At 45.2% G+C, this 9,867-nt stretch overlaps 1 protein-coding gene across 5 annotated transcripts in view; it reads right to left on the bottom strand.

The window, feature by feature from the left end:
- Positions 1 to 8,234: 8,234 nt before the first annotated feature.
- DENND5A (DENN domain containing 5A) overlaps positions 8,235 to 9,867 on the bottom strand; it is a 118,691-nt gene continuing 117,058 nt past the window's right edge. For all 5 annotated transcript variants that reach the window (XM_019456253.2, XM_019456254.2, XM_019456256.2 and 2 more), the window contains one exon: positions 8,235 to 9,266. In XM_019456253.2, the coding sequence (XP_019311798.1) occupies positions 9,083 to 9,266 (184 nt within the window). In that variant the 3' untranslated portion in view covers positions 8,235 to 9,082. The remainder of the gene's footprint in view (positions 9,267 to 9,867) is intronic.

The raw sequence follows: 9,867 nt of genomic DNA, 5'->3' as shown, positions 1-9,867 counted from the left end.
GGAAAGGCAGGGAGGAACCTCAAATTCCAAGGATTCTCGAGTGCTCAGCCAGCCCCACCTCCCTCAGAATCAATATGAGCAAAAGAAGTTCAAAAGAGCTTCAGGGTGTCCCATGGGTGACTGGGTCAGTAAGCACGGATATACACACCAACCCATACATTTTAATTTGGCTAAAAGCACAAGTCTGCACAGTGAACTGAAGTGTAGACTATGCACGCCTAAGGCCTAGGAGATACCCTTGACAACTCTTCTTTCTCAGCCTGTACCCAATCCATCACCAGGTCCTTTCAGTCTTGCCTCTGAAGCAACTCTAGACTCCCTTCCCTTTAATTCCACCATTCCTAGTCCAAGCTTCCATCATCTCCCCTTTGGCCACTAACTGGGATCCTCACATCCCTTCCTCAAAATGAAAATCTGGACATGTCACCCACCTCCAGGAAACTTTTGCATGACTTCTCAGAGCACAAATAGTAAACATAAAAGTCCTTCAGGTGGTCTCCATAGCCCTGCATAGCTGGGCTCCCGCTCTCTCTCAGCCTCAGCCCCACCACACTCCCCATTATCTTCTGCTCCAGTTGTGCAAGCCAGCCTTTGGAATTGTACGCTCTATGCTCCTTCCCAGCACAGACAGTTGGTATAACGTTGCTTCGTCTACCTAGACAGTCTTCCCTTCCTCCCCACTTGCCCAGTCAATTTCAACCTTCAACCTCAGGGAAGTCCTCCTGACCTCACTGAGTAGGCCAAATCCCCTAGGTTCTCATAGCACTGGGTGTCTTCATAGAATTTATCACAGTTGCAACTTAACATTTGAGTGACTTTTTAAAAATTGATATCTATTGGGGCGCCTGGGTGGCTTGGTCGGTTAAGCGTCCGACTTCGGCTCAGGTCATGATCTCACAGTCCGTGAGTTCGAGCCCCGCGTCAGGCTCTGTGCTGACAGCTCAGAGCCTGGAGCCTGTTTCGGATTCTGTGTCTCCCTCTCTCTCTGACCCTCCCCCGTTCATGCTCTGTCTCTCTCTGTCTCAAAAAATAAATAAACGTTAAAAAAAAAATTAAAAAAAAAAATTGATATCTATCTCTTTGTTAGACTACAAACTCCATAAAGGCAAGAACCGTATTTATTAAAAAAAAAATTTCAATGCAAAATTTAATGATGGGAATGCAAGCTGGTGCAGCCACTCTGGAAAACAGTATGGAGGTTCCTCAAAAAACTAAAAATAGAACTACCCTACAACCGAGCAACTTCACTACTAGGCATTTATCCAAGGGATACAGGTGTGCTGTTTCAAAGGGACAAATGCACCCCCATGCTTATAGCAGCACTATCAACAATAGCCAAAGGATGGAAAGAGTCCAAATGTCCATTGATGGATGAATGGATAAAGAAGATGTGGTGTGTGTGTGTGTGTGTGTGTGTGTGTGTGTGTGTGTGTGTATACACATACACATACATACATACATACAATGGAGTACTCCTTGGCAATCAAAAGGAATGAAATCTTGCCATTTGCAACTATGTGGATGGAACTGGAGGGTATTATGCTAAGTGAAATTAGTCAAAGACAAAAATCATATGACTTCACTCATATGAGGACTTTAAGAGGCAAAACAGATGAACATATGAAAAGGGCAACAAAAATAATATAAAAACAGGGAGGGGGACAAAAGAGAAGAGACTCATAAATATGGAGAACAAACTGAGGGTTACAGGAAGGGTTGTGGGAGGGGGCATGGGCTAAATGGGTAAGGGGCATTAAGGAATCTACTCCTGAAATCATTGTTGCACTATATGCTAACTAATTTGGATGTAAATTTTAAAAAATTAAAAATGAAATTAAAAAAAATATTTAATGAGTGTCTGTGTACTTCATCTAGCTTCAACAATTAGAAAGTATCACAAAGTAGGCCCCTGGGATTCTGGAGCAAAACCATGCCATGTGCAACAGAGAATTATATACCTTTTGTGAAACAGCTCTTGGCACATGACTGGGCCCTGGTTTAGATGAAATGCTTGACCATGAGCATCAAGTGACAATACATCAAGAACTTCCCATTATGAACTGGGTTCTACCAAACCATAAAGTCGGGTAGTTCACTGTAAATGGAATAGTAGTTCACTGAAAAATGGACATGGTAACCAAGCTTGATTAGCTGATGGTCAGCTTCGTATGTGGGTGGAAAATAGAAATGGATAGTGGCTACATGACAATCACATTCAGGGACTGCCTTGAAAGACAGTGGGAAGCAAAGAAAAGCAAGGGGAAATCTTCCCAACGAGCAGAGCTGCAAACGGTACACCTGGTTATGGAAAGAGGGTTATATACAGGAGACTACATGTACATTCCTTAGGAGTGGCCAACGGTCTAGCTGACTAGTCAGGGGACTGGAAGAAAAACATCAAGAAGACTGGAGACAAGAAGGTCTGGGGAATAGGCATGTGGCTGGACATTTAGGAGTAGGCACAAAGTATGAAGATTTTTGTATCACACGTCAGTACACACCAGAGAGCATCTACCACCAAAAAGAACAACTGAGTAGATTAAATGACTCAGCCACTTTGTCATTGGCCATCCTGGAACTGGCACAACAGGCATATGAATGGAGTTGGTTATAGTGGCAGAGATGGAGGTCACACATAGGCGCAACAGCACAGACTCCCATGTTCCAAAACTAATCTAGCTACTGCTGTCTCTGCATGTCCAATCTGCCAGCAAAAGAGACCAATGCTCAGCCCAGATACAGCACTATTCCTTGAGGAAACCAGCCAGCCACTTGTTGGTAAATCAACTACATCAGGCCCCTTCCATTCTGGGAGTGCCAGCAGTTCCTCTTCACAGGGATAGAGATATATTCTGGGAATAGGTTTGCTTTTTCTGTCCATAGAATCTCAGCCAGCACCAATATCCAAAAGCTTAGAGAATACCTAATCCTCAGGTACGGAATTCCATCCAGCATAGCATCCGACCAGCATACTCATTAGACAGTAAAGGAAGTTAGGGAGTGGGCCATAGCATTAAGTCATATATACCATACAGGTCATATAATACACTGCACCATCCAGATTCTGTCAATCTCAAAGAGAGCTGGAAGGGCCTACTGAAGGCACAAGTGAAGCAGTGGCTTCGATCATCTGAGGCAATAATCTGTAAGAATGGGGTGCCATCTTTCAGAATCTAGTATTTGCATTACATCAGAGACTTTTATGTGGGGCTATGTCCCTAAGGAAAAATACTCAAGTCTAGGAACCAAGAGGCAGAAGAAAGAGTGACCACACTTACCATTACTTCCGAGGACTCACTGAAGGACATTGTGCCTTGTATATCTGCAAGTTACATATAAGTTCTGCAAAGATGGAAGTAATGGTCCCCAGAGGAGTCACAATCTTGTCAGGGGACACAGAGCTATTCTGTAGGTCCCAGTGCATTGAACCACAAGTGTCAGCTGCCACCATGGTACTTCGGACTTCTTGCAGCAGAAAACAAGAGACACCATCTTGGCAGAAACCATTGGGCCTGAACAACAGGAGGTGGCAGGGCTGCCTTTATACATTACGGATGGGTAAAATACATGTGAAATCCAGAGAAATTGCTTCATAAATAACTGATTTGAATCCTGGGACAGAAAATGTACAAGATGAGCCTAGGTCATCTTGAAATTTCAGAAAGCAACGGCCAGAGTCATGTCAACCAACTCAGGAGGCAATTTGAAGAGGCTCCCAACAGGCAAGACGGGACAATAAAGATAGTAAGTGCAATGGAATGAAACCCATGAAATACACTTAAGTCTGTGAGTTCACAAAATTATTTCTAAAAAATAGCCACCTTCTGGGGCACCTGGGTTGCTCAGTTAGTTAAGCATCAGACTTTAGCTCAGGTCATGATCTTGCAGTTCATGAGTTCGAGCCCCACGTGGGATTCTCTCTCTCTCCCCTCTCTCTTCCTGCCCCTTCCCACTTGTGCTCTCTCAAAATAAATAAATAAACTTAAAAAGAAAAGTCACCTTCCAGGGTGCCTGGTGGCTCAGTCAGTGAAGCGTCCAACTCTTGATTTTAGCTCAGGTCATGATCTCATGGTTCATGGGATTGAGTCCTGTGTTGGGTGCTGCACTGACAGCATGGAGCCCGCTTGGGATTCTTTGTCTCTCTCCCTCTCTGCCCCTCCCCTGCTTGTTCTCTCTCTATCAAAAGAAATAAACTTTTTTAAAAAACCCTAAAAAATAATAATTAAAAAAATAGCCACCTTCTGATGATAGCAGGGAACCAGTCCACTACATTATCTTAAAAGTTAATAAAAAGAAAGAATTAAGTAAGTAAGCACTTACCCCGCCTTTCCTATACACTCTACTGAGAAATCAAATACATGAAGGGCAGCATCTCCTTATAAAATTATTCCACCTAATAAATGAAACAAAATGATAGATTGGAATATCCCCATGTTGCAACCCCCCAGGGAATTACTTACAGGATGACAGCTGCTAATATCAAAAAAAGGGAACACTGGGGCACCTCGGTGGCTCAGTCAGTTGAGCATCTGATTCTTGATTTCAGCTCAGGTCATGATCCCAAGGTAGTGGGATCGAGTCCAGGGCTCCACAGTGAGCATGGAGCCTGCTTAAGATTCTCTCTCTCCCCTTCTGCCCCTCTCCCTGGCTCATACCCTCATTCTTTCTCTCTAAAATAAGAAAATAAGAAGAAATTTAAAAAGTGAACACCAGATATGACATGCTTTCTGATGAATGAGTATACCACCACCTATAGGGTCTCATCAAAGGGATCAAACCTGAGGCAAATCAGGTCCCTGGATCTAGCCGCTGATTCACAGGAAATGCAGAGAATGAAGGAGCACATTGAACTGCACCACCAGCATGAAATTAGCAAAATTCAAGCTGTGGGACTACATATCAAATAGCCCAGGTTCTTCCAGAGACAAACTGTAAGGAAAATAAAGGGGTAGAGGGGACCCCTTCGATTAAAAGAGACTTTAAAGATGTATCAAGTTAAAAACCAGTATGACTGCTATAGCATGTAGGGGTGTACACTTGAGTTACACAACAATAAACTTCAGGAAGTGGTTATTATAAAGGTCAAGAAGTTGGAAGGAAGGAGTGAGCTGAGACTGGGAACAAGGAGGACTCCAGGAAGGCTGATAAAGCTCTATTCTTGACCTGGGCGGTGGTTACAAGGGTGCTCACTCTGCAATAATTCACTGAGCTCATTTGTGTGCTTGTTTATTTATCAGTCTCTAAAATCTTAGAATCTGAGAAGCAATGAATTAGAGCAGGTGCAAATGCCGAAGCAGGCAGCACTTGAACTGAATGCATTGATCTACCCAGAGCTACTGGAGAGGCAATTGACTCAAGCATCCTTGAAATACTGAGCTACTGAACACGTCTGCTCTCTTCAATCACACATCATTTCAAAAAGGATTTGCAGATTATAAAACAAAATACAGTAGAAAGTGAGACATTCACAGCAGAATCAGCTGTTAGAAGGAATAGAGAGATAGATGGTCCCAGAAGAGTCTTGATTATAAAACATGATTCACACTCACTCTCTCAGCAATGACTGCTGGAAAAGGTGTTGCTCCTGCACTGTTTTGGCTGCCCGAGGCCACTAGCACCCTCCACTAAAGCACATATCCAAGTGCTGGGTGCTGTACACCCACCATACAGAACCATGAATGACTGGATAGTTCTATAAGTTAGACTCATCCCCACATACAGTGTCATCTACCTTTGACTAGCATGAGCACCTAAAAGCTGGAAGACAAAGAAGTACTCCTAGGTTGCCTAAAAGAGACTCCCTCCCCTTATCCCCTAAGATGCAGGGACCTATTGTGGGTGAGTCTGTTGTGTGTTGTAATTTTGCAGGTCACACACTGCACCGGAGATACACAGTTGTCATGCCTCAACCCAGTAGTTGTGCTCTGACCACAGGTGTCCTCACGTCACACAGGAGGGCTGAAAGTGGCAGAAATATTCTTCACAGGTGGAAGTGTGCACTGGGAACGCCACATGCAGGTGACACGGCTCTGGTTTTTGGGTCAGCAGCATGTGGTCTTTCATTCAGCCCACATCTACTGAGCACAAGCAAAGTTCAAGGCTGTGGGATACCGTCAGCCTTTTCCTTGTCTCCTACTTTGTGGGTGTGGAGCCCCCAGATCTGCTCCCCTCCCCATCTCAGACTTGACTCTAGCACTAGACTTCCCCAAACTTCTTAATCTCCATGCCTTTGCTCACACTGTTCTGTCTATATTCAACATCCACTCCTTCTGACAATCCCCTACCCTGAGCACAACTCATCATGGTCAATACCCTCCCTGGTGTCATACTCCCCCACAGCACTTGCCTCTGAGTTCCTTGAGGACAGGGGGTCTGGGTCTCAGGAACGACAACAGGGTTTGATACAATAGGGTAGTAAGAACAACCAATATTCATCTAGCACTTACTACACATTTGACCCTGTTCCAGACATATGTATAGTCAACTAGTAACCACAACTCTAGTAGATGCAGGCACTACTATTATCATCATTCCCATTTTACAGATGGGAGTAAATGGAAGTTCAGGAATTAAGTAACTTGTTCTAGGACACATTAGCAGTGCAGGGATTTAACTGAAGGACTTTTGGCTCCATAGTCTGTCATCTTAACCACTGCCAATGAATGCATTTATTCCACAGATACTTACTGGGTACTTACTATGTGCCAGTTGCTACTTTGTGTCCTTCCCTCATAAAACTAACATTTAGAATTAGCAAATAATTAGTACAATGATTGTAGGTGTTCACAAGGAAAATAAAGCAGAATAAGGGGATAAAAGTGACTGATGGGATCTGTTAGTATTTTAGAGTGGTCGGGATGGGTCTCTCTGAGGACATCTGAGCAGAGACCTGAATCAAGCAAAGTAGTTGTCAGTGGAAAAGCCACAAGCTTGGAGACAGTTCTGATAACTGCAAACTATTTATTGGATGTGTGGCCTTGGGCAAGTAAGTATACTTCTCTGACACTCAATTTCCTCACTTATAAACCAGCAATAATCTATACTTGCCTTACAGAGTTGTGAGGAAAAGGGGTAAGTCTGTGTGTAAAACACCCAGCTTAAGGTCATCTCTGGCCTAGGCCCACAACAGACATACATTCAGTGAGTTCCATGCTGCCCCTCTTGTCCAGCCAGGAATCTCCCTTCCCACTCCAGAAATGCTGCCTACCTCCCCAACTTCCAAAACACTGGACTCCCATGGCCCGTTCACACCACCTGCTGGCAGGATATTGCACTGCAGCTGTCCTCAAAACCAGTCCCTTTCCTCATCTCTTCAAAGGCCTTAGGTAGGCACTCACCACCACCAGCCAGTCACCAGGGATGGAGATGAAGGACAGACTTTCTCTGGCCCCTCCAGGAGCTCACAGCCTAGGGAGGTAGGCCCAACATGAAAGCAGCAATGATAATCCAGATAGGAAGTGCCAGCATCTAAGCAACTACAGGAACACAATGACGGAATGATTAACTGCGCCCAGGGAAGATTAGGGAAGGCTTCATAGTGTGTGACTCCCAAAGTGACCTTGAACAATGAACAGGAAGTAGGCACCAGGGGAGACATTCCAGGCAGAGAGAATAGTACAGGCAAAATCACAGAAGCATAAAAGAGGATATGAACTGGTTTGAGCCCACTACCTACCTGACCATGCTACATTTCTGGAACTTCCTGCAAAAGCAGCTTGGTTGAAGAATAAAACTGAAGGAAGCTGGTTTCCAGGACTCTCATAAAGCTCTACCACCTATCATCCTGGGAAAAACAAATCCTTCTCTCAAGAAAAACCTTCCTCCCCCCCCCACCCCCCCACCCCCCCCCGAGGGCAGATACGGTCTCATGTGCCTTATGTTTCCACCCCTGGTCTTCCTTACCCTTCAAGAAACACCCACCCTTGTCTCAGTCAAGTGACAACCTTTGAAACCTTGGCCAGGTCTTTCCCCCTCTGTGCCTCAGCCTCCTCCTCTGTGGAGTGGGAAAATAACCCTTATTTGCATCCTTCTCAAACAGCCATTTAAGTTGACAACTATGAAAGCTCATGGTGCTGCAGTGGGAAGGACCCAGACCCAGGAGATGCCAGGTCCTGAGGGGCACCCTGGGCAGCTGCGGAGGGAGGAGCTCGCACTGGTCCTCTCACACAGACCAAACCGTAGCCCCCCACCACCCATTGCTCATAAACCCCCATTAAAGTCAGGGATCCATGCAGTTTTGTTTCAGGTGTTTTATTAAGTGGGCCATACTGTAGCTGGTTTCTAGGTTGCAAAACAACATAAATTTAACAATAATAACATAGCCAGTTAGACTGTGACAAGCTTTTTCCTTCTTTAAAAAAAGAAAAAAGAAAAGAAAAAGAAAGACTTAAAACACACAATGGAGGGTTAAATAAATAGGAAAAAAAAGAAAAAGAAACCCTGTTAAGACATGCTTATGTTTACTTCTGTGCAGCTGTGTGCCAAGAGGAAGCATGATCTTCTGCATGATGGTGCATCCCGGCATGTCTCCGTTCCAAATAATACTGACAGAAACAGAAAAGATGTGGGACTGACTCATCAGTGCTTACAGAGGCACTGCTAAAAATCCCTTTGATTGGAGCTTGGGGCTTCCCACCCAGCACACCTGTGTGTGGCCGGTGAAAGCCAAATATCCGTAACAATGTTAATCTAGAAAACATTAGTTTAAAAACAATGTGGAATGGCCTCATGACCAGCGCAGTGAGGAAGCAGAACTGCCCCGCCCGCGACGCAGGCTCAGTCTGGGGAGGCCGCAGGCTCCCAGCAGCGGCCACGGCGAGGGAGGGCACCAGCTTCAAAATAAGCGGCACCAACCTCGTCTCCCTCTCCCTATCACTCTTTCACATGAAAGTGTGTAAAAAGCAAATCAGCAAATAAACTCTAAAATAGATTATTTATTCCAAAAATCCTCTACTTTTCTTTTTACAGTGAGTGTACATCTCCTCTCCGTCTCCTGCTCAACTCGCTTAAATCCCTTTGGGTAGAAGGGTCAGAGCTGCAGGGTGAGTCTCTCTCGGTCCTACTGCTAGCTGGTGCTGGGAGGTCAGATGTCGATGCCCTTGACAAGGGACGTCTCCAGCGTGATGTTGAACTCCTGCAATGTCTGCAGCACGCGGATCAAGGAATTGACAAGTGTGTGGTCTTTGATGAGCGCCACATCTTCATACATGTGTGCGGTGATGGGACAGTCGGCCAGCAGGGCAATCCAGTGGTGTAGGAGGTGATCTCTGGCAGAGAAGGGTCAGTCCAGATGGGTCAGAAGGGAAGTGGAAGGGAGACAGTTAGTACAAGGCCAAGGAGGAAACTTGCTCCATCACTCCTTGAACAAAGTCTAAAGCTGGAGAAGTGGATAGCTTCCCCAACCCCCTTTCCCTCCCCTAATAGCTCTTGGCAAAGAGGCCTTACATCGCTTTAAAAGGCTCCTATTAGGGACTACTCAGTCCCAGGGACAACAACCCAATCTGAGCCAAATCAATCCAGTTACCTGCCACGAGGCCCACACCTCCTCTCCTGTCTCCCCCTGCCTCCCTAGACCAGCCCACCACCAACCAGACTCCAGGACCAATCAACACCACCTCCTCCATCTCAACAGCCCATCTGTCCCAGAGCACTACTCCTCCCCAGAGCTATCACCACCAGGAATAATCCTAAGAGCTCACATCCACATAGCATTTGGCATGTGCCAGACACTGTTTTAAGAGATTTAACCTTCATAACAACCCTGTGATATGAGGTAGGTGCTATTAGTGCTATTACTAGCCCCACTTTATAGATGAAGAAATTGACAAAGGTTAAATAGCTTGTCCAAGTTCATACGGCTAGGAAATG

This window comes from Panthera pardus, unplaced genomic scaffold, assembly GCF_024362965.1.
Source record: "Panthera pardus isolate Hobbes unplaced genomic scaffold, ASM2436296v1 HiC_scaffold_12, whole genome shotgun sequence".
Classification (NCBI taxonomy): domain Eukaryota; kingdom Metazoa; phylum Chordata; class Mammalia; order Carnivora; family Felidae; genus Panthera; species Panthera pardus.
This window is presented reverse-complemented; position numbering and strand designations above follow the sequence as displayed.